Here is a 26137-nt window from a genome sequence, read left to right as displayed (position 1 = left end):
GCAAACAGAACAAACTTTGGATGTAACATGGTAAATCTGTGTTAAATTACTAAATCACCGAGACATTGTTACATTTATAAAAGCTGCCAAAGTGAAGAACCTTTAAATAACCAAGTTTTGCAAGATATCCCAATTTCATGGCATACACCCCTCTACACAGACACACACACACACATAAACACATTTCTGTGTAAGTATTCTGAAAAATAATATACAATTTCCGAATGGCTTTTTCGGCATATCTGGTATTTTTCTGCAGAAACAGTAAACACCATATTTCTTCACCACAAGAAGCTCTACCAATATGAGTAAAGCTTCTTAACTTCAAACCAGAAATAAGTCCCCTAAATTTGTGTTATGCTGGAAATGTATGAAATGCTCATGATTCTGTAGCACACTCAACTTTACAGTGCATTTGAGAATTGCCAACATAAACTGTGGCTGCTTCTTTAATAACCCTTTATCTGGCAACCAAGGACATAAATGTTATTAAGAAGTTGCATCAGTTACATTCACTAAGCCACAGTGTACTGGCTTAAACTAAAAATAATTCAGTTTCTTGGTTGTCAAGTGTCTGCTGGCCTCTTAGTTTAATAATTTGAGGCCACTAACTACAGACGGTGATTTTAAGGATGGTTCTTTCAAGTCGATTAATATCATTAGGGTTCTAACTAGAAACTTACAGTGTTTAATAAAGTTTGTATCTTTATCAAAGGCTTTCAGAATTTTGTTCTGCATGCAGTCTCCTACAGAGAAACTGTAACTTAATATTCTAAGATGTTACACTTTACTTTTGTAGCTAAGCGGTTATCCTAGAAGGTGGTATGATTGGTTTACCTTTACAAGGTTGAAGTGCACATCTGCAATGGTCAGATGTGCAAAAGGTCGGAATAACAACTATGAATTGCCAAACTCACAAATGAATGAATGCCAGTGTGCATTCGCTCATATGAATTCAGCATTCTGAGTGGAGATTGTACTACAGTGGGGATTGGAACATGTACCCCTTACCTCACTATACTGCAATCTCTGACTTAGCATACGAGATTAACAGGGGGTGTGGGTGGTGCAGCCCCCCCATATGGGGGGTGCAGGGGGGCTTGCCCCCTTCCATAACGGTATTTGGAAGCATTCAGAAATTACGGGTGTTTCAAAGTAATTTGAAATTCCCAGAATGTCGAATTTCGTTGTTGAGCACTTTCAGTGTTTTCAGGATTCAAACGTGTAGTTTCCGACCTTTAGACTCAGATATATGACAAGTCACACATGTGTGTTGCGACATTTTAAAGGTAAACAGGTATGATCATATTGCCAATATTTTTGCTTTCTAGGTACTTAATTTGAATTTACAGTTGCTGAAGTCAGATGTACACATTTAGATATATTGTATCCTGTTTAATGAGCTAATTTGCCCTAGATAGTGCTAAAATCTGTAACAGTGATGCATCCGTTTTCTGTACAGTTCGAGTATGCACAGACAACAATGCATACAGAGCATGCAGTAAGTAACATAGAGCTTACTCACAGGTAGAAGATACATGGAACCTTTGGCTTAATAAATAAAGCAGCTTTCAACAAGACAGAGTTTACAATCTACTCCTTGTATTTTAATCTAGATACCAATATTGGAAAGATACTGCTTTTATTTTGAACACTGCTCACTATATAGACTCACTACTTAAATAAGTATATTTACCTTTCCAGTTGCATGGAAACCCCACAAGTGTATTTTTTGGCAGTTATGTTGCAATCTGCAGTCACAGATATCCTCATATTGCCTTCATTCAGGAGACTTAAATGTTAACAAAATGTTGAACTAAAGTTAAGAAAAATGGATTAACCTTATTGTTGAACTACATAATACAAAATAAATACATATATAAATAAGTAAGACATTGCCATTCTGATCAAGAAGTCAGCTAAACTTAACATAATATATTCAAATATAGAGCCTTACATGAGAGATTGCTGTGCAGTCACAGATCTGACAAACCCATACTAATGTAAGATTTGTATGCCCTTATGTTCAGGCAAAGTACAGTTCATTGCATCAATTGTAAATCTACTTTCTAGCTTCTAAAACCATTATTTTATTCTTGGATATGACTGGAATTATGTGATAAATTATAATAAAGACAGATCTTCCAAAGCAAACCAGTTAATTTATGCTCCTCTAGCTTATAACTTAATAAATCCATTTTGGTCCTTCTTTATCTCTTCAAAAAACTATACTTTTATTCTGCATTCCAGAAAATAATGGTCTATAATTAAAGTTTACTGTAGATCCAGGGAATTAATTTATGTTATCTAGGAAGTAATGATTGAACCAAGATGTTTCTCAGACCACTGTAAAGTACTTTTGTGTCTAGATCTATTTCTCATAGCGCATGAGGCTACAATAGGGTAAATTATTGTTTTTTAATTCCTGAACTTTTAGAGAGCACAAAGTGGCCCCTCCTGAAAAGTATGCCTGTTAGATATTGTCATTAAAATGGAGTCTACCTAAACTAACTTGGCATTCAGTAGTCAGCATGCAGAATTTAACTCTGTATAAGCCAGTCAACATTTATTAAAAGAAAAACAAAGAATAAATCAAGAGTGGGAAGATCTTAAAACCTTTAAAATAGTAGAAAACAATAAAACAGCTATGATGACTTAGTCACTAAGAAAATTGGAGTTACAAACTGAATTAAACATAATTCTTTCTTCTTAACTTTCTTGGTTTGAGAATAAAATTTAAGCTACCTACTCACGGTGCACCCAAGTTCTTTCATAAGTATTATCCAATTTAAAACAGTTCAAAACTTCCCATCAGTATTTTAGAAATTATAAATGATAACACCTCAGTACAAATCAAATGCTATTAGACGTATTTTTCAAGTTGTTTAGTGAACTTTAAAATAATACCGGTCCTAATAAATCAGCACAAAGTGCAGACAACAATATTTAATATTGTTACATTTTCTCAGATTAAAGCAGGTGCAGTGAATCTGCTTATTAGACCATTCAAAGTAGAAGAACTATAGTTAATTATCCAGAAATTGAAACAAAAAATAAAACTTACAAGCTGTTTTTTTTCTTCAGAATTAAAAAAGAAGTACAGATGTTTTGAGCAACATATTTTTAACACTTATAATCTTTATGTTGATACATAGTATCTATGCAATTCAAACTAACCAGCTGAAAACTATCTTGATTCCTAAATGTAAGATCAGAGCATTTGCTTGATAAACAGAGTTAGTAAATACATAAATAAATAATTCAGATTTCCTGGATCCTTCTGACTTTGTATTTATAACCTTTATTAACTTAAATGACATTAAACAAGGATACCCTGATCGTGGACCCTGGTAAATGTAGACCCATTCATCTCACTAAACTTATATAGTCTGGACATTGAAAATCTGTTAACCTTGGATCCTCATCAGTTCAGCTTTGTCAAAAAGCAGATCCTGCCTCTTTGATCTTGTTGATGTATTTGAAAAAAATCACCAAAGTAGTGAATAGCAGTTAAGTATACACAGTGTGTGTGGGTCTGGGCAAGGCATTTGACTCTTTCCCATGCAAGCATTAGTGACAGCCTTGTAAATCTAAATCTAAATCCTTATGTTATATAGTTGATAGCTTATTGTTTGACATAACCCATGAGGTTGCAGTTGCAGGTGTCACTTCTGAAAGCAAAAAAATTACTAGTGAGGTACCACTGGACTCAGTGCTAGGCCTTGTCCTATTGGGTATCTATTTCTCAGACCTTCAGGCCAACACACTAGGCCTGTGGTTATCTAACTTTGCAGACTGTACATCAGGTCTTGATATTCAGTCCTCCACTGACTTTCCATTGCTCTGGCATGGGTCAGACTATATTAATCGGTGGAAGGAGAGTAGTATCAAGTTAATTGTGAAAAAATGTTGTATAGTTCATTTAGGTAAACAAAATATTTCCAAATCATACCATATAGGTGACACACACCCATCCAGTCATGTAATAAGGGATCAAAATGCTGTTGTTAGAGGACAGTTCCAAGATGGCTGCACATTAACAGCTTAATTTCAGCTTTCTCGGTGTGAAAACGGAGAGACAGTAAACTCATATTTCTGGGTAAATTTCAGTAACTGGCTAGTAAGCGCACTGCCTGGATGCCAGCAAAAAAAGAAATTCAGAGAACCGGAAAGAAAATCAATCACAAAAGGAAAAACACTGAGATGGGAATAATTCTACAGCTGTTCAACAAAAAACAGTGTGAACTCCAGCTTTGGTGCAAGACATGACTTCCAGTAACCTAGAGGAAAGAATAAGCCAGATGTACTCCTAGCTGATTAAAATAAATGAAAAACTGAAGGAGTATATCAAGTGAAATAAAAAAAGACTGAAAAAAATGGAAGAAGCTTTAAACAGAGTCCATGATGGCTGCAAATTGATTGACAGCTTAATTCTAGCTCTCCCAGTGTGAAAAAAGAAACTTAGCAGAGAAAGCCAGTGGACCTATACTTCGGAATAATTTTTAGGAACGGGCTAGTAAGTGCACTCCCTGGATGCCAGGAAAAAAATACAGAGGACCTAAAGGAAAATCAGCTGCAAAAGGTGAGGGAAAAAAAACACTGACAGAGAAAAGCACTGCAGCTATTCAACAAAAAGCAGTGCAACCTCCAGACATGATTTCCCATAACCTAGAGGAAAGTATAAGACAACTGCACACAGACCTGATTAAAATAAATGAGACAGTGATAGAGTATAGCAACTCAAACAACAAAAGGAAAAAATGGAAGAAGCTTTAAACAGATATTCAGATGAGGTGATAAAACTGCAAACTTCAAAGGTTGAAATGAAGAAAAGGCTGGTTGAAAATGAGACTGCACAAGAGGAGATGTTTCAAAAATAATAGAATTAGAGGACAGAGTAAGTAGAGAAAACCTGACATTTTCTGCTGTACCAGAGAAGCTGGAAGGAACAGACTGTATTAATTGTATGAAATCACAAATAAGCAACTGGATTGGTATTCCACAACAGGAATTGTTCATTGAAAGGGCACATCTTGTGTATACTCCAAACGTGGCTAAGAGAAAGCTACCCAGACCTTTAATAGTAAAGATGCAATCTTACCAGCAGAAGGAGTTGATTCTGACTTAACCATGGCAGAAGAAAAAAGTATTAAAAGTGGGAGACAGTAGAGTATTTGTGGAGAATGACTACTTATTGTACACCAAGCAGATGAGGAGTAAATTTATTTAGTTATTCAGAAAATGTCAAGAAGCAAGCATGAGATTTGAACGGATGTACCCAGCTATCTTCAAAATATTTTCCCTGGAAGGACAAAATAATTTTTTATGAAGTACATGCTAAGGAGGAAATACAAAAGTGTGTCCAACAAAAAGTGAGCTGTGAAACAGAAGGAGATTCTGCTTCTTGTTCTTCTGGTAATAAAGAACACAGAGAGACTGTGCCATTCAAACATTTCTCAGTGTTTCAATGGAGAATAATTGAGAGAAGGAAAAAAACACGAGTTGACTAGAAGAATCCAGAGTATGTTGGAAATGAAGCAGAGACAGGATTTGGGAGATTGAGATGAACAGGAATAAAACCATTAACTTGGAAATTGACAGTTGTGGGATGACAAAACAATAATTAATTTGTGAAACATGATAGAACAAACAAATCTCAAAATATTGGACATTTTTGGATTTTGTTTTACTTGTAAGGCTCTGTAAAGAATATGCCTTACTTCATGACATTAATATTCGAAAAAAAAATACTTAGGAGAGGGGGAGAGGAGGGAGAAAGTTAATTGTAAGTAAAACATTTTTTTCTCTTAATGGTACTATTTTAATAGTACATGATTTTCTTTGCATGCTACAAATAAAGTTTTCTCAGTTATTTTAAGTGTAATGTGGACACTAATGTAAATAGGTGCTCCTTTTTTTCTTTATTACTCTCTTCTCTCTTTCTTCTTGTTCAGTTTTAAGCAACGTAGGCATTACAATGTAAAAAATGAAGAAGAAAAATCTGGTTTAAAAGAGAATGACAAAAGAAAAATTAGTGTTTTTATTTTCTCATCCTTGCATAGGGGAATGAATGGATTAAGGCCCTTAGCTTGATCTAGTAATGTGTTTTATAAGAAAGCAAGCAAATGGAAAAAATATTGAATATTGTAAGGCTTTTTTCTAGTAAATAAATGCATGTAATTTTGTGCCTGGTTCTCATGTCTTCAGGAGACAATCTGATAAAGAGAAATGACTAGGTGATAATGTTATCTGAAAGCATTCATGTGTTTTCCGAGCTGAGAAAGCTATCAAGATAAAACAAAACCAGACAGCACTTAGTAGAAGCATAGGCTGCACCATGCATCTTAGCATGGATAACCTTTCTTTTAGGTTAACTCAATTCTGTAAGTGTGGCTGTCAGTTTGGAACATTTGTTTCCATTAGGAGGGTAAAACTGCAATATTTGAATATGTACATAGTTTTGTTTGTTGTTATTATAAGGTTAATACATTTTACAGGTTTTTTGGGGTGTGTGTTTGTTTTTTTGGTTTGAGGGCTCTTAATAATACAAAAATTTTGTAAGATGTGATATAGGCGCAAATGGATGTGACAAGAAAGAACTGTATAAAGGATCAACCTGTGAAACGCATGTAACACAAAAGCTGGAACTAGGTAGTAGGATTTTGGATTGAATTTACATATTATTCCCCAAGGTGTAAAAACTGGGCTAGGCTAGACAGAATGTACATTTCACAGGAACATGTGCATTTAATTGAAGGTCTTAATATGCACCCATTAATTATTTCAGATTGTCTGACAAACATAACTAAAATAAAAACACAGAATAATGAAATACAAATGAGATACTGGCACTTTCCCACCTATCTGTTGAAAAGAGAGGAATTTAAGGAATGGGTGGTAGAAATTATTCAGGAGCTATTACAGAAGATAGGTATGTCTTCTGAAAATATAGCTAGGGAGTGGGATAAAATTAAAGTGGAGTTTAAAAAATAGGGTGGAAACAAAAGAAAGGGAAATATGGTTAAGAAGTGACAAGAATTATTTAGGACTGGCAAATGTTAAAGTATTGAAAAATAAGGAGAATTCCAAAAAACAAGAAGTGGGGCAACTATAGAATGCGAAACAGAAAGTAAGGGATTACCTTGATAATATGCATGAGTTTAGAAAGATTGTTGTTAAGCAACTGTTTTTGATAATAACACTAGAATATAAAAACCTTTAGCAAAACAAAGTAGAAAGGGCTGTCGCCAAGCTTAGGAAGTCTATAACAAGGAAGATAACAAGCGATCCTGCAGAAATATTAGAAATATTTTGGAAATTACATGAAAATCTGTATAATGCAGAGAAATATGGAAATCAAGAAAATGTATCAATGGAAATGTTTAAGGAAGAATTAAATATGCCAAGGTTGGAGGTAGATGAGGCTCAATTGCTAATAGTAAGGATAGGAGGAGATGAGTTAAAAATGGTGATGTATAACCAATTTACAGGAAAGTCCCCAGGAAGCCGATAAAAATCTGAAAGGTTTTGTTTAACAGTATTTTAAGAGAAGGAGAGGTACCAACATCCTGGAATAAAGCAGTGGTAGCATTAATACCTAAAGAGGGTAAAGATTTATTTGTTTTATTGATAACTGGAGAAGTCCAATGGACCAAGAAGAGCCCATTTTCAGTGGAGGCCCATCGAGAATAGCTCCAAGGACAGTTACAGCATACATAAAGTTGCATACATGTAGTAAAATAGTCAGTTTATAAACATACTTAATGCAATACAGTTTATATAAAACAGACTGAGAATACAGTAAAAATGCATGTGAGGATAATACAGTTATTCAAAGAAATACAGAATATTATTAAATCTAATAAAATACTAATAGGTGGTAGTTGACAGTTTTATTTAAACAGCGTTAGATAAATATTTTGGTGCAGTAAGATCTAACAACGTTAACCAATGTGAATCAGAAGATAGGGCTGTGTTAGTTTAATGGGTGTAATAATAGACAAGGTTATATTATGAGAAGAAGCAGGGGATGGATCTGAGGGGAGCTAGGGAGGGGATTATGTTGGAGAGTGACTTGAACAAGTCCATTTAGAAGAAAGGTATGAGAACAAGAGAGATTTGAAGTTGGTAAGGTTTGGGGTATTGTGAAATGAGGCAGGGAGGGTTTGGATATGGAGTATGATAGCAAGAGGTAGGTTGGGGGTCATGAGGGTTTGTAGATTTGAAGGAGGTTTTGTTTTTCAGATCTGAGTGAGCAGTTAAGAATGTAGGGGCCTAAGGTTGTAGAGAGAGAGGGGTAGCTAGAAGGCTTGAAGATGAACTTGTGGACAGTAGTGAGTTTAAGGAAGTTTAGGTGATTAGGTAGTTTGAGCCATTGCAGATCATGGAGAGAGTGGCAATGGTGGGATGTTTATTTTATTGTAGCCGGATTCCAGTTTGGATTATAAGCCAAGTTGGAAGTTGGTTAGGAGTGGAGCACTATATAAGAGAAAAAGGAGAAGGTAGGTGGAGGGTAGGGTTTTACTGGTAGTAGGAGTAAGGTAGCAGTAATGTCTGTATAGAAGCCAAGTTTTTGGTGTGTTTTTTTGATGGTGGATTGGATATGGGTGTCAAATTTTAGGTGGTTATCAATGATGACACCAAGGAGTTTAGTGTTTGATACAATCTCAATGTGGACTTTATTCTGGCTGAGTATGGAGAAGGAGTTTTTGTCGATAGAGGAGTCTCTAGAAGGGGAAAAGATCATTAGTTTAGTTTTATTTGTGTTTAGGACCAGGTGATTGTTCTGCATCCAAGTTTCTGTTTTGGAGATTAGTTAGGATTGGGACAGGGGTTATCTGTATTTGCTGGATAGAGGATAGAGGAGATGGTGTTCCAGAATGTTCAAGGGTTGGTTGAGTAATCAGATTGAAGTAGTATACTTTGTGGTCTCTAGTTATTAGTTTTTTTTACGTAGTTGCAGAGTTGTTTATATTCAAGATGTGTATTGGGTTGTTTGTTACTTTGGAATTGCTTCCATTTTTTGCCTCTTTGGAGCATAGTATGGTTAGTTTCTTTTGATATCCAGGGGAGGTTTTAGCTTTGACACATTTGGTTCTTAGAGGAGCGTGGTTGTTGAGAAAATTTAAGAAGGTTTTGTTGAAGCAGGTAATGGCATTGTCAAGGGGCAGGGTTTTTAAGGGGGTTCAGTAAGTAAGTTTTAGACAGTTGGAAACATTTTCAGGGTTGAAGTGGGAGAGGTTATGAGTTTGGATGTAGTGATGGTGCTTTTGATGAGAGGAGGGGTGATGGTCTGTGAAGGCTGGCAGCTGGTCACTGAGAGGGTCAGGAAGGATACCTGCCTTTGTGATAAGTTTGGGATGGCATGTTAAGATCCAGTCAATGATGCTGCCAGAGGCTTCATCTTTGTTTGGTCTGGTAGGGGAATCTATCAGTTGGGTAAAGTTGTATAGATTGTTTGGGTTGAGGATTGAGAGTTTATACTGGCCCAGTTAATGGTCGTGTCACCTAGGATGTAAGTTTAATTTTTTATGTTAGAGGAATACCAGGAAAGGATATCTTCAAGAATAGGTATGTTATTGCCTGGTGGGATGTAGAGGGCAGCTATGCGTATGGATTTGTGATTATTTATTTTTAGTAGCGCTATAGTTAATTCAGTATTGCTGAAGTTTGGTATGGGATTGGTGTATGGGGTAATGGTATAGGAGGAGGTGTGGATTATGGCTACGCCTCCACCTTTTTTGTTTAGTCTGTCATTGCAAATCATTCGGTAGCCAAATGGAAGAATTTCATCATCTTTTATGGAGGGTTTAAGCCAGGTCTCAGAGATGGCAACTATGTCTGGGTGGTTGTGGGAAAGCCAGGCATGGAGGTTAGGGATTTTGTTTCGGAGGCTTTGGGCACTAAATGTAGAAAAGTGAATAGATTTGGACAACTGAGCGTGTGTGTGTGGGGGAGGGGGGTTAGTGAATTGTGTGGAGATTGTGGGTCTGGAGTTGAGATGGATGTCGCCAGAGAGTGAGAGAGAAATTTGGTGGAGAATGAGTGTGAAGTAGGATAACGTGGATGAAAAGTTTGAATGGAGGTATGGAGATCCATCCGATCCAGCTTCATACTGGCCCATGTCGATCCTAAACCATGAGTACAAAGTGTTATATCTGTAATGGCTAAAAGAATGGCAAAAGTGATGCCAAAATTAATAGATATGGATCAGTGTGGTTTTGTGGAGGGGAGTCAAACATTTGACAACATTAACAGAACACTGATGATCCAGAGGGAAGCAGAATGTAAGAAATGTTGTTGGGTCTTGATGCAGAAAAAGCATTTGACAGAGTAAGCTGGGACTTTATGAGCAGAGCAATGGAACCATTTGCATTCCCTGATAAAATTATAATGTTGATTAGGAGGATATATGAGGGATCAGAGGTGAAAATGAAAGTGGGTGGGGTCTTCTCTGATAATTTTTGCTTGAGCACAGGAACCAGGCTGGAGTGTGCTCTTTCCCCTTTATTTGCATTATATATAGAATCACTGGCAAAGAAAATAAGAGAATCAGAAATTCAAGGATATAATTGGTATGGTAGTCAAGAAAAGCTGGTTCTATTTGCAGATGATATTATTTTATACCTGATAAAACCAGAAAAGAGCATTACAGTGTTGTGGAACATTTTGAGAACGTTTCATATCTTTCCAGGATAGAAAAATTAATGAAGCTAAAACAAAGGCAATAGCAGTAAATTATGTACCCACACACAAATTGGTTCAGCAATATCCATATTTATGGGTGCATGATAATATGAAGGATTTAGAAGCATGGATTAAAATGATTCTGGTGTGACAGTTAAGGATGTGTGGGAGGAGACTAAAACTGTAATACAAAAACTGAGAAATGTGAAGCTCTGATTTGTGGATATGGAGAGGGCGAAACGATCAGTTAAAATGTTTTTAGTCCCTTTAGTTTTATACACAGGTCAGGCATATTTTTATCAACCAGAGGAGAAGTTATAGATAGCAATTAATAAAGAGCTGAAGAATTTTATCTGGGAGGGGAAGATGGCAAGAGTTAAGTGGGATAAGCTGATTCATCCAATGGAACAAGACTAATTGGAATTACCTGATTTGAAGGGACATTTCAGAGCAACACAGTTAACGCTCCTATACATAGCACAAGCAGAAAACTGTAATTGCAGTGGAAAGGGATGCTGAAACTGATGGGGAAGGTTAAGAAACAAGGAGTGACTGCGATTTTGGTTGCAGACCTTTAAGGAGAATAACAATAATCACACAGAATATTATATTCATAAAGTATATATCATCTCTCCAGAAGCCCAAACTAAACTACTGGGTGCCATAGTTGATAACAACCTGAAGTTTGATGCACATATCAATCAAACTATCAAAACCATTAATAAAAAACTTGTCTCTCTTTACAGAATCAAACCTTTCCTTACCCCACTTGCTATAACTGCAGTTGCCCGTTCCCATCTACTGTCAACTCTTTTCTATGCCTCACCTCTATTCTGCAACTTAAACAAAACAGGTCTTAATAAACTATCATCCTGCTATAACCACATTGCCAGATTTGCTACTGGCACAGCCTACCGGACACACCACTGTCACAACCTAAATCGCCTAGGATGGCTTGAACTGCCTAGCCTACTGCAGTTCAACCAGCTAATAGTGGCACATAAAGTCCTTTACCAACCAGAAAGTACACCTGCACTAAAAAATATTATCAGCCCTATCAGCCCCTACACCTGGCTACTGCGATCATCCACTAGACTCATAGTTCAAATATACAAGTCCAACTACTCAGTTGGGGACTCTCTGTTTGCCAACTGTGTTGGAAAAACTTGGAACAGACTCCCAGCTGACTTGACCCTAGAACCCTCACTAACTCAGTTCAAATCAAACTCAAGAAATACTTCAAAACTCATTGGTTATGTCCTTGCACTAACCCCGACTAGTGACCTCTCTATCACTTAGTTGTCTTATCTTCAACTACTTCTAACTTTTTTCTACCACACCATTTCAGGAAGGGTCAGTTGTATAACTGCTGCTCAGTGTGTCTTATACCTGAATGTAATGTTATGTATATATAACTTTGAAAATAAGGTTATGTTTTGTAAAGTGTTTTATAATAAGTTAGTACTATATGTGCTAAATGCTGGTATTGCTTATGACTGTAATATGCTTAAAACTAGCATTTACTAAATGCTTAATGTGTATTATTATCTTGGAGCTTTTCTCCCCGGGCCTCCACTGAAAATGGACATATAACCAGTTGGACTATCCCAGTCAAGAAATGTAAAATAAATAAATAAATAGCACAAAGTATTCTAATAGCTAAGCCAACACGGGAATGGAGAAAGAAGATTCTGCCAATAGGGTTGACTGCAGCTAGGGATACAATAGGCAAGATGGGGCTAAAATTTACTGGAGCAAACTGGCAAAGGAACAAAGTACCGGGGGCAAGTAACTAGAGAGGGAAAGGTAATAGAATGGGAAGATGCCAAGAATTTATTTGGACTGCAGGTTAGAGATTGGCTTCCCTATCAAGGACTGATATCAAAGTATAGTCAAAGAGAAAGAAATAGGGGAGTCCTAAACAAAAGACCAGCACTGGTAGTTTTAGCAAATTCTAACAGTGCTGCTGAAAAAGGAATAATTAGTAGAGCATACAAAATATGATAAGTATAAGAATCAGTCAGAGGAGGTTAGAAAGGATTGGAAAAAGAGATTGGATAAACAGATAAAAAAACAATGGGGGGATATATGTTTGTCTCCTGAATACGCAACAAAATCTAGAAGATTTAGGATTTTTGCTTTGAAATGTTTACATAGATATTTTTATACCATAGTCAGCAAATGTTGGAGGTGTGATGGGGAAGAAAGAGGTAATTGGAAACATATTTCTGGAAGTGTAACGAGTTGTCAGACTTTAAAAATTCCCTGCAGACTACTATATCAGAAGTACTGGGTGAGCAAATTAGTATTACTAAAGAAATAATTTTTTGGGCTATGGTACAGGGTCAAAATTGCCTAGACAAAGTAAAACCTTGCTGAGTCTAATTATGGTGGCTGCCAAAAAAGTAATTACTAGGAAATGGAAATCAAACTCTAAACTAACTTTACTAGAAGTAGTGAAGATAGTAACAGAGATACAACAACTGGAAATGGGATATTTAGAAATGGGTGCAAGCAAGTTACATAGAAAAAATTGGGAATTGTAGGAACAATACATGCAGATGAGTAACAAGGTTTAAAAGCAGGCAGGATTTTAATAAGCTATGTAATGCTTGTCTGACAGTGATGGATAGATTAAAGTGATGTTTAATGCTTCTGACTAAAATTATGTCAATATGGTTTATTTTCGTTTTAATTTATATAAATGTATGATTGCCCATGACATAAGTGATTATTTAATAAAGATGATTCTTGTTTAAAAAAAGCACTGTTGTTGCTAATCCCTTTTATTTTGTCCAGGATGTCTCTGCAGTAGTTCAAAAAGCCTTCCATCTGTCTCATTTGATTTCAAGTGCATCTCCTCTTCATTCAAAAAAGTCTTTCTTCCCATTTACTCATGTTTCTTCATGCATTTAATTTTGGGCATATACTTGTCTAAACATATCACTCAACTTTTGTTTAATTTTCTTTTTTACTGAATTACCCCTCAACCTGTGTTCTACTTATTCTTTTTGCTTCTGTAAATCCCTTACATTTTAAGCTCCTTAAATACCTATGGAGACTACTATTCCATATCTCATTTGCTTCCATTGTTAACAAATTGCTACACATTGCAAGCTCTTTACTGCTTAGTTTAATTTCTAACAATGTTTCCATTCATGTTTGATCTACCTAATCATTAAACGACTTCCTTTTCTAATAACATACTGAAAAATGCCAGTGTTTGTCACAACCGGCATTCATCACATGCTTGCAATACTTAAGATGAGTATGGGCATTGTCTGATAGTATCACCAGATGTGTTTCCATGGTTTAGACCATATTACAGTATTCTTTCAAAATGCAACCTCTATTCAGTCTTGCCCGAGAACCGTAATTCACTAAAAATGTGCATATTCCAACTCATTATATCTTGTTTTCATTGCAACAATAAGCTTAAATACATGCATATCGATCTATAAGAATCTACCCACAGTAACTATTTTGCGATACATTGGCCCTCCAGAGACATCTTCCTTATTACCAATAGTGTTCCAATTTCCAGCTAGTACCATACATCTTTGAAGAAAGGCTATAATGTCTGACATAATGTTCTTTATATCTTGTCTCACTGCTTTCAGTGGAATATATATTGCCACCAGTGAAGGTCTTGCATCCTGCCAAAAGCCTCTCACCACTATAAAGCTTCTCTGCCTGTCCTAAATATATTCAACAGTCTTCATTCCTGTACTCTTTTTAATTAATATTAAGAACCCCTTCCTTCTATTCCAGCAAATAAACCCTTTTTCCTATTTTTTAGCAACACTTTCATATTTTTTGTGTTTCATGTAACATTATTATCTATGCACTACTGTTGTAAATGTCAGTTAATACATTGTCCATTTTTCTGTCAACCAACCTATTAACATTACAAACTATTAACTCAAATTTGGCCATACTAGTTTACATTTTATTCAGTGTTTAACTCATATAATGTGTATTTATGTTGCAAATGAGTCCTTCAAAAACTGTTCAAATCAGCCTTTGTATTTCTTTATATACTTATGTGCAATATTGCCCCAGCTGAATATGATCTCTTATTAGAACACATAATTCCTTTCCTACACAAGACATAAATAGTATATTAACTATGTACATATAAACAGTATATTAACTATGTGCATATTTCTATAAGCAGTAAAGTTGACAGTCTGTCCAAGCAGCAGCTTAACGCTTCCTTCAGTCCTCTCTAATCAGACTATAACCCTGATTTACTCTTTTGGGATTGAGAGATGATATTGTAAATCAGTGATCGGTTTATTTCAATTGTCTGCAGCATTTTAGTTTGAAGCTGTGCTTCTGTCCATGTTGTGGTGGATAAACATGCTATCTAGATTCTTTTATTCTGTGTATTGAAATCTGCAGGTCATTCATTCTTGTAGCCAGTGCACATGTTTTTAACATATTCTTCTAAATGTATATATGTCAAAAGTTGTACCAGTTTTCAATAGGTCAAGAAACTATCCAGACACAGCAACTTCACCCTCTTCCAATCAAGTACATATTTCCAAAGAAGGTATGATTTGTCCAACAGCCATGATGACTGGCCTAGTCTATAAGCTAAGAATCTTCTACTCTAAAGCCTGATAACAAATATAGCTTTAACCAAACAGCATACAGAATGAAGTAAATAAGTGATTTTCTTACTGTTACTTACTGATTTCAATTGTTTTAAAATATTTCCAAAGTACTTTTTTGCACTTTAATTATTTTAATTATTTCAGATATCCTTTTCCACACACACACACACACACACATATATATATATATATATATATATATATATATATATTCCCTTGCATTTAAACATCTTCCCTCAGTCAGTGTTTTCAGTGTACTGTTTTGTGAATCTTGCCATCTAGACTATATTCAGTCAGTATACTTGTCTCATTAATTTTGTAAGCATTCCTGTACCTAGTGGATGGATTACCAGAGCTAACTTCACACAATATTGCCTATTGATTTCCATCACATAATATATTAATTTCAAGGCCGGTATATATTAAATTAAGTAAATAATTACATTAATTGAAAAGAGCCCCTACAAGACAAGCAAATACAGTGCCCTAGGAAGGAAGTCCAGCAGATTTTGGCCATTTGATTTGTTGATCTCCTGCTTTACCTACCCATGATCTGCCTAGACAATGAGTCGGCTAGATTGTGGGAGGGACAGAGCAAGAAGTCATCAAATTCAAAATTGAGCGGGATCAGTGGAAAGAGAAAGCTCATTGATGGCATAAGGTAAATATTTTTTTTGTAGTTACTGTCAGGAAAACAGATCTTTTGGGTGGCTGGGGGCTAGCTAGTTTTCAGCTGTCCCTGGTTTTGCAGAATATGCATGATTTTTCTTGCCATTTTCTTGCCTTGTTTTTCAGCATACCTCTCAACTGTCCAGATTTTTGGTCTGCCAAAAGTAACATTGTTGTTTTTCTGGCAAATCTTTGAAGATGAAAGTCACTAAATAATGACAGACATTTAAGTTTCAAACTTCATATTCTTCAGAAAATGTATGATAAATTAAAACATGTTATTCTTCCAACTTTCTAAGTTTATAAGAAAAATATTTAAAATATGTACCTGATATTAGACCAGTATCCCTCCATTATTTTGACTTTGTCCATATTTCTTGTGTTAAAAGGTTGAGAGGTATGTTACTCATATTTCTTTTTTTATTGGTAAACCATTGAGAATTGTAGTCAGTCAAAATGCCAGACATAGGAGTTCCGTGCTTTTTTTCTCTGCCTACCTTAGTAATGCATGCTAACCCTAATCTTAACACTGCCCCCACTGCCAACACTAACCCTGCAATTTCCCTTTAAAAACACCTTCCCATAACACTACCATTATTAGACAAATTGGAGGTTTTGTTGGACTAACCTGGTCAGCAGAAGAAAGCAAATAAGTTGATTGTATTTATTTTTATTTTATTTAACATTTGTTTACTGGGAAAGTCCGACTTGGAATGAAGCCAATTTTCAGCAGAGGCCCAGGGAGAAATGCTCCAGATGCATAATAAATCCAGGTTCTTTGTAGCTCAATCAATTGCTTGTTTATTTTACCACTGTAGTGAGACCAAGATGGACACCATACAGGCTGTGTGCTCCTATGTCAGGTCATGCCAGAGTTCATTCTGCTGAAAGAGTAATCACTTTTGCAGGCTGTTTTGCTAGTTAAAAAATGATTTTTTACTACATCCCCTGGAATTTCGTTTATGGCTTTACAGGATACTGCAGCCCAAACATTGTTCCAGAAGTGGAGAACATATTTGTATGACAATGCTACAAATTTTCTTCCATTAATGTCTGTGGACACTGTGCAGTCTAGTCTTGAGAAATTTTCTTTGCACATTTTAGCAATTATCCACTGCAACAGGGCTCTTTCTTTTAAGCTTAATTAGAAGTTGCCTTGCCATCAACCAACAAAGTAGTCCACATTTGATGAGTGGACCTTGGCTGTTAAGTTTCAATGGGAGTTGGGAAGACAGACAAAAAAAAATTAGTTGATGAATAATTTTAGTTTTATGGTTTTAACTGAGATACCTCTAAAATGATACATGAGGTTCATAATGACTTAGTATATATTTGAAATATAAATGCTTTCAGGAAAAATTACTTTTTGAATATACTGCCTCTTGGTGCAAATTATGTCTGAGTTGTTCACTGAAATATGATTTTGGCTGCAGATAACAGTCCATTGACATCAAAAAGTAAAAATGAAAAGGGTGCTGTGATTTCAAAAGGCAACCAAACGTATGGAAGCCACCCTGCTCCTGAGTCAGGTATGTATATATTAATTGCAATATATGCCAGATATAGTCTAAGCAGAGAAAGTCGAGTTGCATCTAATTAATAACTTCAAACTTGCCTTGTAGTCTGTGCTCATTTACAGATGTTTAGCTTATATTCATGATGCATCCTGATGCCGCCACCACCACTTCATATGTAGTTGTATCTGGTATTTGTCCATGTTCATGTCTAGTGTGTGTGTGTGTGTGTGTGTGTGTGTGTGTGTGTGTGTGTGTGCATGTGTGAAAGTGTGTAACTACTGGATATGCACATTGCAGAAAATACTACAGAGCAAGTAAAAATTTGCTCTGCTTAGAGAATACAAGGAAAATACTGCAACATATTCTGAATGGGCATACCAGTGCTGTATAATCAAAATTATTTATTTATTTATTTTATTTATTTAACATTTGTTGACCGGGCTAGTCTAGCTGGATATATGTCCATTTTCAGTAGAGGCCTGGGGAGAAAAGCTCCACAAAGAACAGTCAATTTAAAACAAATCAAAGTTTTTGGGCATGTATAGACAAAAAGACATAGATAATAGTTTACAAGTGACAACAATACAGCAAAAAATAAAAAGAAAAAAACACAAACTTTTTTTTTTTTTTTTAGGAAAGTACAAGGAGTAGGTAGGGGAGTAATAGTGGAAGAAAAGACACAAGGAAAGTGGGGAGAGAAATGCAGAGAGGTTTGGAAAAAGTAAGGTAGAAAGGAGAAGTAATATCTAATATGAGGAGCTTGGAGAAGGTAGTTCATAGTAAGATTTTAAGTGACCTAAGGAATGAGAAGAGAGTAAGGAGGATATGCTTAGGAAGCGAGAAATAGTGATAAAAAGGAGGAGAGATTTTAGTCTGGGGTGCTGCATGGGCAGAGCCAGTGGTTAGTAAGATGAAGTTTGAGCTTCTTTTTGAAGAGTGAGGAAGAGGAGATCATAGTGAGGTCCTTAGGAAGAAGGTTCCAACTTTTCCCCACTGTATAGGAGAAAAGTGGGTCACCTGCTTTGTTATTAGATTTGTGTATGGATACTAAAAGTTTGTGTGAAGAGCGAAGGTTAGAAAGATTTTTATAGGGACTAATAAGTTTGGTAAGGATAGGTGTTTTTTCAGGGAAGTAAAGGATTTTTTGGGTGATTATAAGTTGCTGAGATAAAAGCTGATTATCAAGTTCAAGCCAGCCAAGTTGTTTTAAATTTAGACAATGGTGAGATCTAAAAGGGGAGCTGGTAGCAAATCTGGCTATATTATTGTAGGCGGTAGTTAATTTGTTCAGGTTAGTTTTAGATAGGTTTGTGAGTAAAGGTGATGCATACAGGAGAGTAGAGATAAGATGGGTGTGAGCAATGGTAATTCTGGCTGTAGGAGTAAGGAAAGGCTTGATTTTGTAGAGGGAGCCAAGCTTTTTGTTAGTAGATTTAATAGTGGTATTAATACGAGTATCATAGTTTAGGCAATGATCGATAGTAACACCTAAAAGTTTGGTTGTTGTGTCAGGAGATATGACTGTGCCATTTTTAGATATGATGGAGAAGTGGAGTGGTGGAGATTTTTGTGTGGGTGTGAACAACAAAAGTTTAGTTTTTTTAGGGTTAAGGAGGAGACATCACTGTAAAAACCACTCTTCCACAAGCTGAAATACATTTTGGGTGAGAGATTGAAGTTCAGATGGGTTAGAGGCTGAGGAGACTAAGGTGGAGTCATCTGCATACTGAATGGTTACGGCTTGGGGGATGCTAGAAGCAAGATCATTGATAAATATGGAAAATAAAAGGGGACCTAAGATAGATCCTTGGTGGACTCCAAGGAGACAGGAAGAGGGGAGGATAGAGTGTTTTCCCAGAGGACTGCCTGTTTTCGATTGTCTAGGTAAGACTTAAACCATTGTAGTGCCAGAGCATCAAGTGAGAGTGATTTCAGAAGATTCAAGAGTATTTGATGATTAACCATGTCAAATGCTTTGGAGAGATCTATAAAGACAGCAGAAGAGAGGATATTATTGTTGCGGTTTTTATTTATGTGATCAGTAAAGGAAAGAAGGGCAGTAGTAGTGCTATGGGAGGGAAGAAATCCATGCTGGGAGGGAGCTAGTAGTCTATTAAGAAGGAGATGGTTGAGCATTTGTTGGTGAATACATTTTTCCATGATTTTAGCTAAGGGAGAAAGTAGGGCAATTGGACGGAAGTTTGAAAGTTCTGACGAGGTTCCACCCTTATGAAGGGGAATAATATGGTAGAGCTTCCAGATAGAAGGGATAGTGCCTTCTTTGATGGTTCTGTTTATAAGAATAGAGACAGGGTAGGCGATTGCTTTGGCTGCAGTTTGTAGATATTGAGCAGGTAATAAGTCAGCAGAGGGGGCTGAGGGTTTGAGTTTTAGAAGGAGGGTACAGATGAGGGATGTAGAGACAGGTTGTAGATGGAAAGTGGGAGGAGTTGGAAAGGAGGAGAGTGGTGAAAGAGAAGCTACGGGAGGAAGGGAGTTAGCAAGTGACTGGATAGCTCCAGTAAAGAAGTTGTTAAAGGAGTCAGCTATCTGTTTAGGAGTGTTTTCAGTAGTAGTGGCAGGGGTGGGTGTCTTAGTTGTGCCAGGGTGAAGTAAAGTATTGATACCTGTCCAGAATTTCTTAGGGTTTTGGTGGTTATTTTGTTGGTGGTGAAGGAAAAAGCTTTTTTTGTCAAGTTGTACAGATGGTTTAGTGGAGTTTCTAAGCTGTTTAAATTTAGTGTGATCAGAAGGGTCTTTAGAAGCATGCCATTTTGACCAGAGTTTGTTTCTTAGCAACATTTTGTGCTTAGTTTCTTTTGTAAGCCAGGGTGCAATTTTTTGCTCTATTTATAAGGGTACAGATAGGGGCATGGAGGTTAAGAATTTCAAGGAATTTTGAATTAAAGTAGGCTACTGCTTCATCAAGTTGTAGGTATTTTAGGGGTGACCAGTTACAGAGTCTAAGTTCATTTTGGAAGCATTCAGGGTTAAAGTTTTTGTTGGAGCGTATGGTTTTGAGACTTGTAGGTCTAACTATATTGGACTTATGTCGAAGTAAATAAGTTACAAAGTGATCACTCATATCTTCTGGGAGGGTGCCTACTGAGTAGAATGTGGGGGAGGTATTTATTAGAATCCAGTCAAGGATGGATTCTTTTTTGGTGGGTTTGTGGATGCGAGTGGGTGAGGAAACAATTCGAGTAAAGCCATGCAGGTTAATGTGGTTAGAAGGGGTATTGGCATTACAGGTATTCCAGTCAATGTTAAAGTCGCCAAGTACTATGGTTTCTTGTGGATATGAAGTGGATAGCCAGCTAAGGATATTTTCAAGGAGGTTGATGTTGTTGCCAGGTGGAATGTAAGAGCACAGAATAGAAATAGCCTTGCTAGTATTTAATTGGAGCTTAGTGAAGAGAATTTCAGTTAGTGTCAGATGGGAGACAATAATTTAATGGAGCGAGTTGGAGACCTGTTTTATACAGTAAGGCTATACCCCCTCCTTTCTTGCTAGGGCGATCTACACTTAGAATATTATACCCAGGAGGGGTGATATCGCAGTCCTGGACATGGGGTTTTAGCCAAGTCTCTGTGAGACATAATAGATCAAAGTTGTGAAATTGCAGTAGGGCATGAAACTCTGTTATTTTATTGTTAATACTTTGTATATTTAATTGAGCTAGTAAAAGGGAGTTAGAGGAGAGGCTAGGGTTGTATTTTGATGAGGAATAAGACATAGGTGTGAGGATAGGAGAGGTAGTGGTGGGGCCTGGGTTGGGATGAATGTCACCATCTAAAAGGAGGTGACTGTGAGATCTTTGAATGTGAATTGGTACAAGATATGAAGTGATTTGTTGTTTTTTCCTATATAGGTGTTTGTAGTAAATATGGCTAACTCTGTGATATTTTGGGAAGAAGTAATTGGAAGTATGTGTTATGTTGATGTGTTTTGGGGGAAGTGATAATGCAGTAAAGGATGTTTGTTTTGAGGAGTGGTGGAGGTTAGAGCAGTTGAAGTATTCGTAGGAAGTGGAGATGTAGATAAGGAAAAGAGATGGGAGTATTGAGAGTAGGAGGAGGGATGTGAGGTAAGGAGAAAAGAATGGCAAAGGCATTGTGGTATGGAGGAGGAGTTTGGGTGGTTAGAGATTAGATGGGAGGGGAAATTAATAAGATAGGAGAGGAGGTAGGGAGTGTTTGAGAAAGAAATGAATGTGATTGGTTGATATGGGAGGAGGAGTGGCTAGAGAGGTATAAGGCTGGATGTACTGGGGTGGGTGGCAATAGGGGGTAGGGTAGGGGAGCGGAGTGAGCCAGGAGGGCGAACGGAGCGGGAAGAGCCAAGCAGGGAGGAGAAAGACCAGTCAAAAGAAAAACAGTCAGTGAGATGCTGATTGCTATTAGCAGGTAAGGTCAGGTAGGTGGAAAGAGGTGATAGTAGAGAGGCAGAGTAGGGTTGGGAGAGTAGAAAGAGAACAGGGAGAAGTAGAAGATAAATGGAGGCGAGGCAGAATTGAAGTAAGTATCAGTAGCTAAAAAGAGATAAGAAACATACTAGGAGAAGTAGGTAAAGAAAAGGACAAGCTAACTTGGTAAGTGAGGTTAGAGGGAATGGGATAGAATTAATGGTGAGAGAGTGCCATCTAGTGGGTAAAGGTAAAATTACACAGACAACCTAGGAGGGAAAGGAATAGTATGCAGGTGGGTGAGTCAAGTGTGGAGCAAAGTAAAGACCACTAGAGGGGCTGGGAAGATAGAGATAGACAAGAGCTATGGCTGCTGGCTATCCTGGAGTGGTAGGGAGTTCAAGTATGTATCTGGTACTTGTACTTCATTTGCCTTTGTACAAGCAGTACATACTCAGTACCTAAGATACCTGGTTGTTTAATAAGTGGTTTGCTTACAAAATGTAGCATTCTGCATTAAGATGCATCTGTGGGATAACAGAGTTGTAACATTTGGATATATGTCAGTAGGACTGGTAACAACAGAGCTGCTATGGATTTGTTACCAGTTTCCATGAGACCTTTAACTGTTTCAAGACTGAAGTGCATCATGTACCATTCAGTTCCTCTACCCAAGCATTACTCTATTTAAAGATGTATATCTTTATGCTACATCAGTCGTCTGAATTCCTGACGTTCTCATTACAGACACTTGTTAGATTTGACACCATCAGTCATCCATTGTCTTGTGAAAATAGACTCATGCAATGATGATATGTGAGTGTATGTCTGTCAGTTTGATTATTTCAGACAGCCTGTAATAATGATGATGATGATAATATATAATATATTAACACTGGTGCTTTAATTAGTTTCTAGAACATTTCAAAACTGTTTTCTTTTTCATAACTCCATTCCTATGATATGTCCTGCTGCAACATCTTTTTATGACATAGTTATTTTAAACATTTTAGATGAATACAACAAAAAGACTCAAGTGAACCAGTCTCCACTGTGAAATCCCTTAAACTTGCTTTGAAGGAGATCCATGGGAAACTGGGAAATGTTCTCAGGACCCCTTAAGGATATATAAGTGTTCAAGCTACATGGCCTCTGAATGCTGAGTGTTTTTTTTTTTTCATTTTTGTAAGTCTTTATTGATGCTTCTGGGCCAATAAAGTCAACCTCCACTAGCTGTAGACATGACATGTTTTGCCATTTTTAGGGGATCATCAGTGCAGCATAAATGTAGTATGGCCATTCCTTGAAATGCTCTTATGGATGACTGCACAATTTTCCAAATAAGGCCCAAATCAAGTAAAACTAAAGTAAACAGATACACTGTGGATGTGTTGCCATTTTTGAGCAACCTTTTTACTTGTCATTTAGAAACATATTAGGTGAAAACCTTGCAAGATGCAGTAACATTATAAGAAACTTCAGCAATGCCTCCTTGTTGTCTTGCTTTGTTATTGGTGCAGTTGATTTTTCCAATATTAAACTTCAGTCCCTCTATTAGAGTATGATGCATGGATTTCAGACTTGTCACTCTTTTATATTTGCTCTTACTTAATTTGTAATTGTGCTGTATCAGTCTGTGTAGTGAATATGTTAAGCTTCTTATCATAATCTTGTCATCTTGCCTTGCGTGAACCCACACTAATAGATCATTAATTACAGTTTCCAAGCCTTCAACTACATTGCAACAGCAACAATGGAATATTTATATAAACTTATATATGAATATACTCTCTCTCTATATATATATATATATATAATTGTATATACTGAAAGACATAATAATGTGGAAAGACTGTTGCACTGGGGATTGTGCAAGCATTATGGTATTGAAGTGGCTGAAAAACACTGGAAACATCAGCCACAAAGCATCATAGAAAATAATGAAGTTTATATAATATGAGATCAACCATTACCAACAGTTCAAAAGATCGATGCTAGAAAACCAGATATAGTGGTCCATGAAAAGAAGACAAAAGTAGCATTGATCTGTGAAATTGCCACACCCAGTGACTACAGTTTCTTGCATACAGAGAGACACAAAGTCATAAAATATCAGTATCTACAGGCAGAAATGAGAGCAATGTGGAAGAAAGATACCCAGACAGTTCCAATAGTAGTAGGAGCAATTGTTCTTATAAAAAAGAATCTACAATTCTACAATCATATTTAGCTATGTTACCAATCCATGTAACCACACACAATTTGCAGGAGTCATTGCTGGACACATTGTGGGTGCTGCGAAGAACACTTTTGGCTGACATCAACGACTGAAACAAAGCTAATGTCTTGGACTTTAATCGTACTTTGACTAAGGAATGGGGTCCAATACCGTCATAGCATTTGAACCCCAAAAGATTTGGAGAAATTAAAGACATGGAATATGATAAAATGCAAAACGCAGATTAAGAAATCTGTACCTTCCTAATGGTGTTTTAATTGTACATAGTTTGGAACTTTCCTCCCTTAATCTGTTAGAATCATTGGTTTGCATCTAGTACTGAAAGGAGGTTAGTATCTAGCATTGTTGAGACCATGCCCTCGGCTGTAAGCAGTGGGTATTTTCTGTTTTACTTACTTTACTCAAATCTTCCAGATCAAATATATACATTTCCTGTCTTGCTTTACAACAGTAATCATAATATGTACCGCTTCTGTTACCGCTAATTGCTTCCTAATGCAGTCTAAGCCTTCCTTCTGCATCTATACCCATGTAATTCTAACCCCTGAGTACTACTGGCACTTTCCTTGGTGCATGTATCACCACTAATTCTTACAACTGAGTGGCCTTTGGCCCATTTATACAAAGCAAAGTACTTTTATTGAATAATCACACTTTTATAAGCTGTTTACAGTACACTGCTTTATCCATATCTTTACATTTATTTGCGGTAGCATTTCATATCTTTTAAGTTTGTTTGTGGTAGCATTTCACTCTGGACACTCCTTTACTGTGCTTTTACAATAGGATGACTGGGATTATTCATCTACTGGCAGTAGGTATTTACCTGGTCTATCTGAGGTGGGAAGTGCACAAAAGGGCTCTAAGTATTTGTACTTCTCTTATATACTGTGACTGTACTTTGGCAGTTTCAAAAAAAATTGTACTGTCTGCTGCTGCTTTAAGTAGTTAACTGCATTGTATTACATTGTGTCTGTTAGTTGTAAGTAGTTTGTGTGGTCTTGTTACACTTGATCTCCAAACCAGCTATTCTGCACTAAGAAGGTGTTTTCTGCACCCTTGTGGCAGAAGTGTGCTGATCTAACATGTCTAAGTTGAGAATTGCTGTTGGAAGGCTTACTGTTTGCTTTTACAATTAGTAATTAGGTTAACACTTGTTTCTCTTTGCTCATATTTAAGACTTGCATTTGTGCGGTGCTGCTCTTCACGTAGCAGTGGTTAGTAGTGCCCTTTATAGACAAAAAAGCCTAGAAGCTCAGTTTTTCACTAAACAGCTGTCAGTGAAACCCTTCCAAGCTTTTCTGCTGCTTTAGGAGCAATTCAGCTGCTCACTGAGCAGTGTTGCCTTATTAGTCATCCATAGCTTATACAAAGTATAGATCCTTCTTGTAGTCTCGGCGCTACAAGCACAGTCCTGTCAAACTAACCCATTCCCTTCCCTAATAAAACATTCAGTAAGAGCCTGCTATCATGAATGGGTAGCTTCCCATCATCTCTCTCGCCAGCCTGACTGACATGGGCATCCTGAGGCAATGTAGAAATTGTCTCATGTATACTAACAAGCACTTACTCCTGAAACAAACAAATCATTTATGTGAGAGATGTAGTTACAGTATGAAATTGGAGGCAAGACAATCACATAAGGACAAATCAAATTCCAAACAAGTTGTTAGCACACACACACACACACACACACACACACACACACACACACACACACACATATCCCACAATAAATAAGGACACAATGCATAAACCCACATATGAGGAGCTGCTCACTAGTAACCTACTAAAAGATCAGAGGCCTCCTAAACAGAAACCAGTTATACACAAAATGCAAAAAAACAACCGCAACACATAACAAACACACACACACACACTCACACACCAGTGTCTCAACAAATAAACCCATGAGGCGTAATACCACAAAACTTAATGTACTGATCATAGGTGACTCCATTGTGAAACACACAGATGTTTCCCTCACCAGGCTGGATAAGA

The 26137-nt window shown here is 36.8% G+C and overlaps 1 protein-coding gene across 2 annotated transcripts in view; it reads left to right on the top strand.

Annotated features, from left to right (window-relative positions):
* LRP11 (LDL receptor related protein 11) overlaps positions 1-26137 on the top strand; it is a 730391-nt gene that overhangs the window by 574737 nt on the left and 129517 nt on the right. For both annotated transcript variants that reach the window (XM_044069066.1, XM_044069073.1), the window contains one exon: positions 17408-17503. In XM_044069066.1, coding sequence (XP_043925001.1) covers positions 17408-17503 — 96 coding nt within the window. The remainder of the gene's footprint in view (positions 1-17407; positions 17504-26137) is intronic.

This window comes from Protopterus annectens, chromosome 1.part0 (assembly GCF_019279795.1).
Source record: "Protopterus annectens isolate FY-2018-M chromosome 1.part0, PAN1.0, whole genome shotgun sequence".
NCBI classification, from domain to species: domain Eukaryota; kingdom Metazoa; phylum Chordata; order Ceratodontiformes; family Protopteridae; genus Protopterus; species Protopterus annectens.
This window is presented reverse-complemented; position numbering and strand designations above follow the sequence as displayed.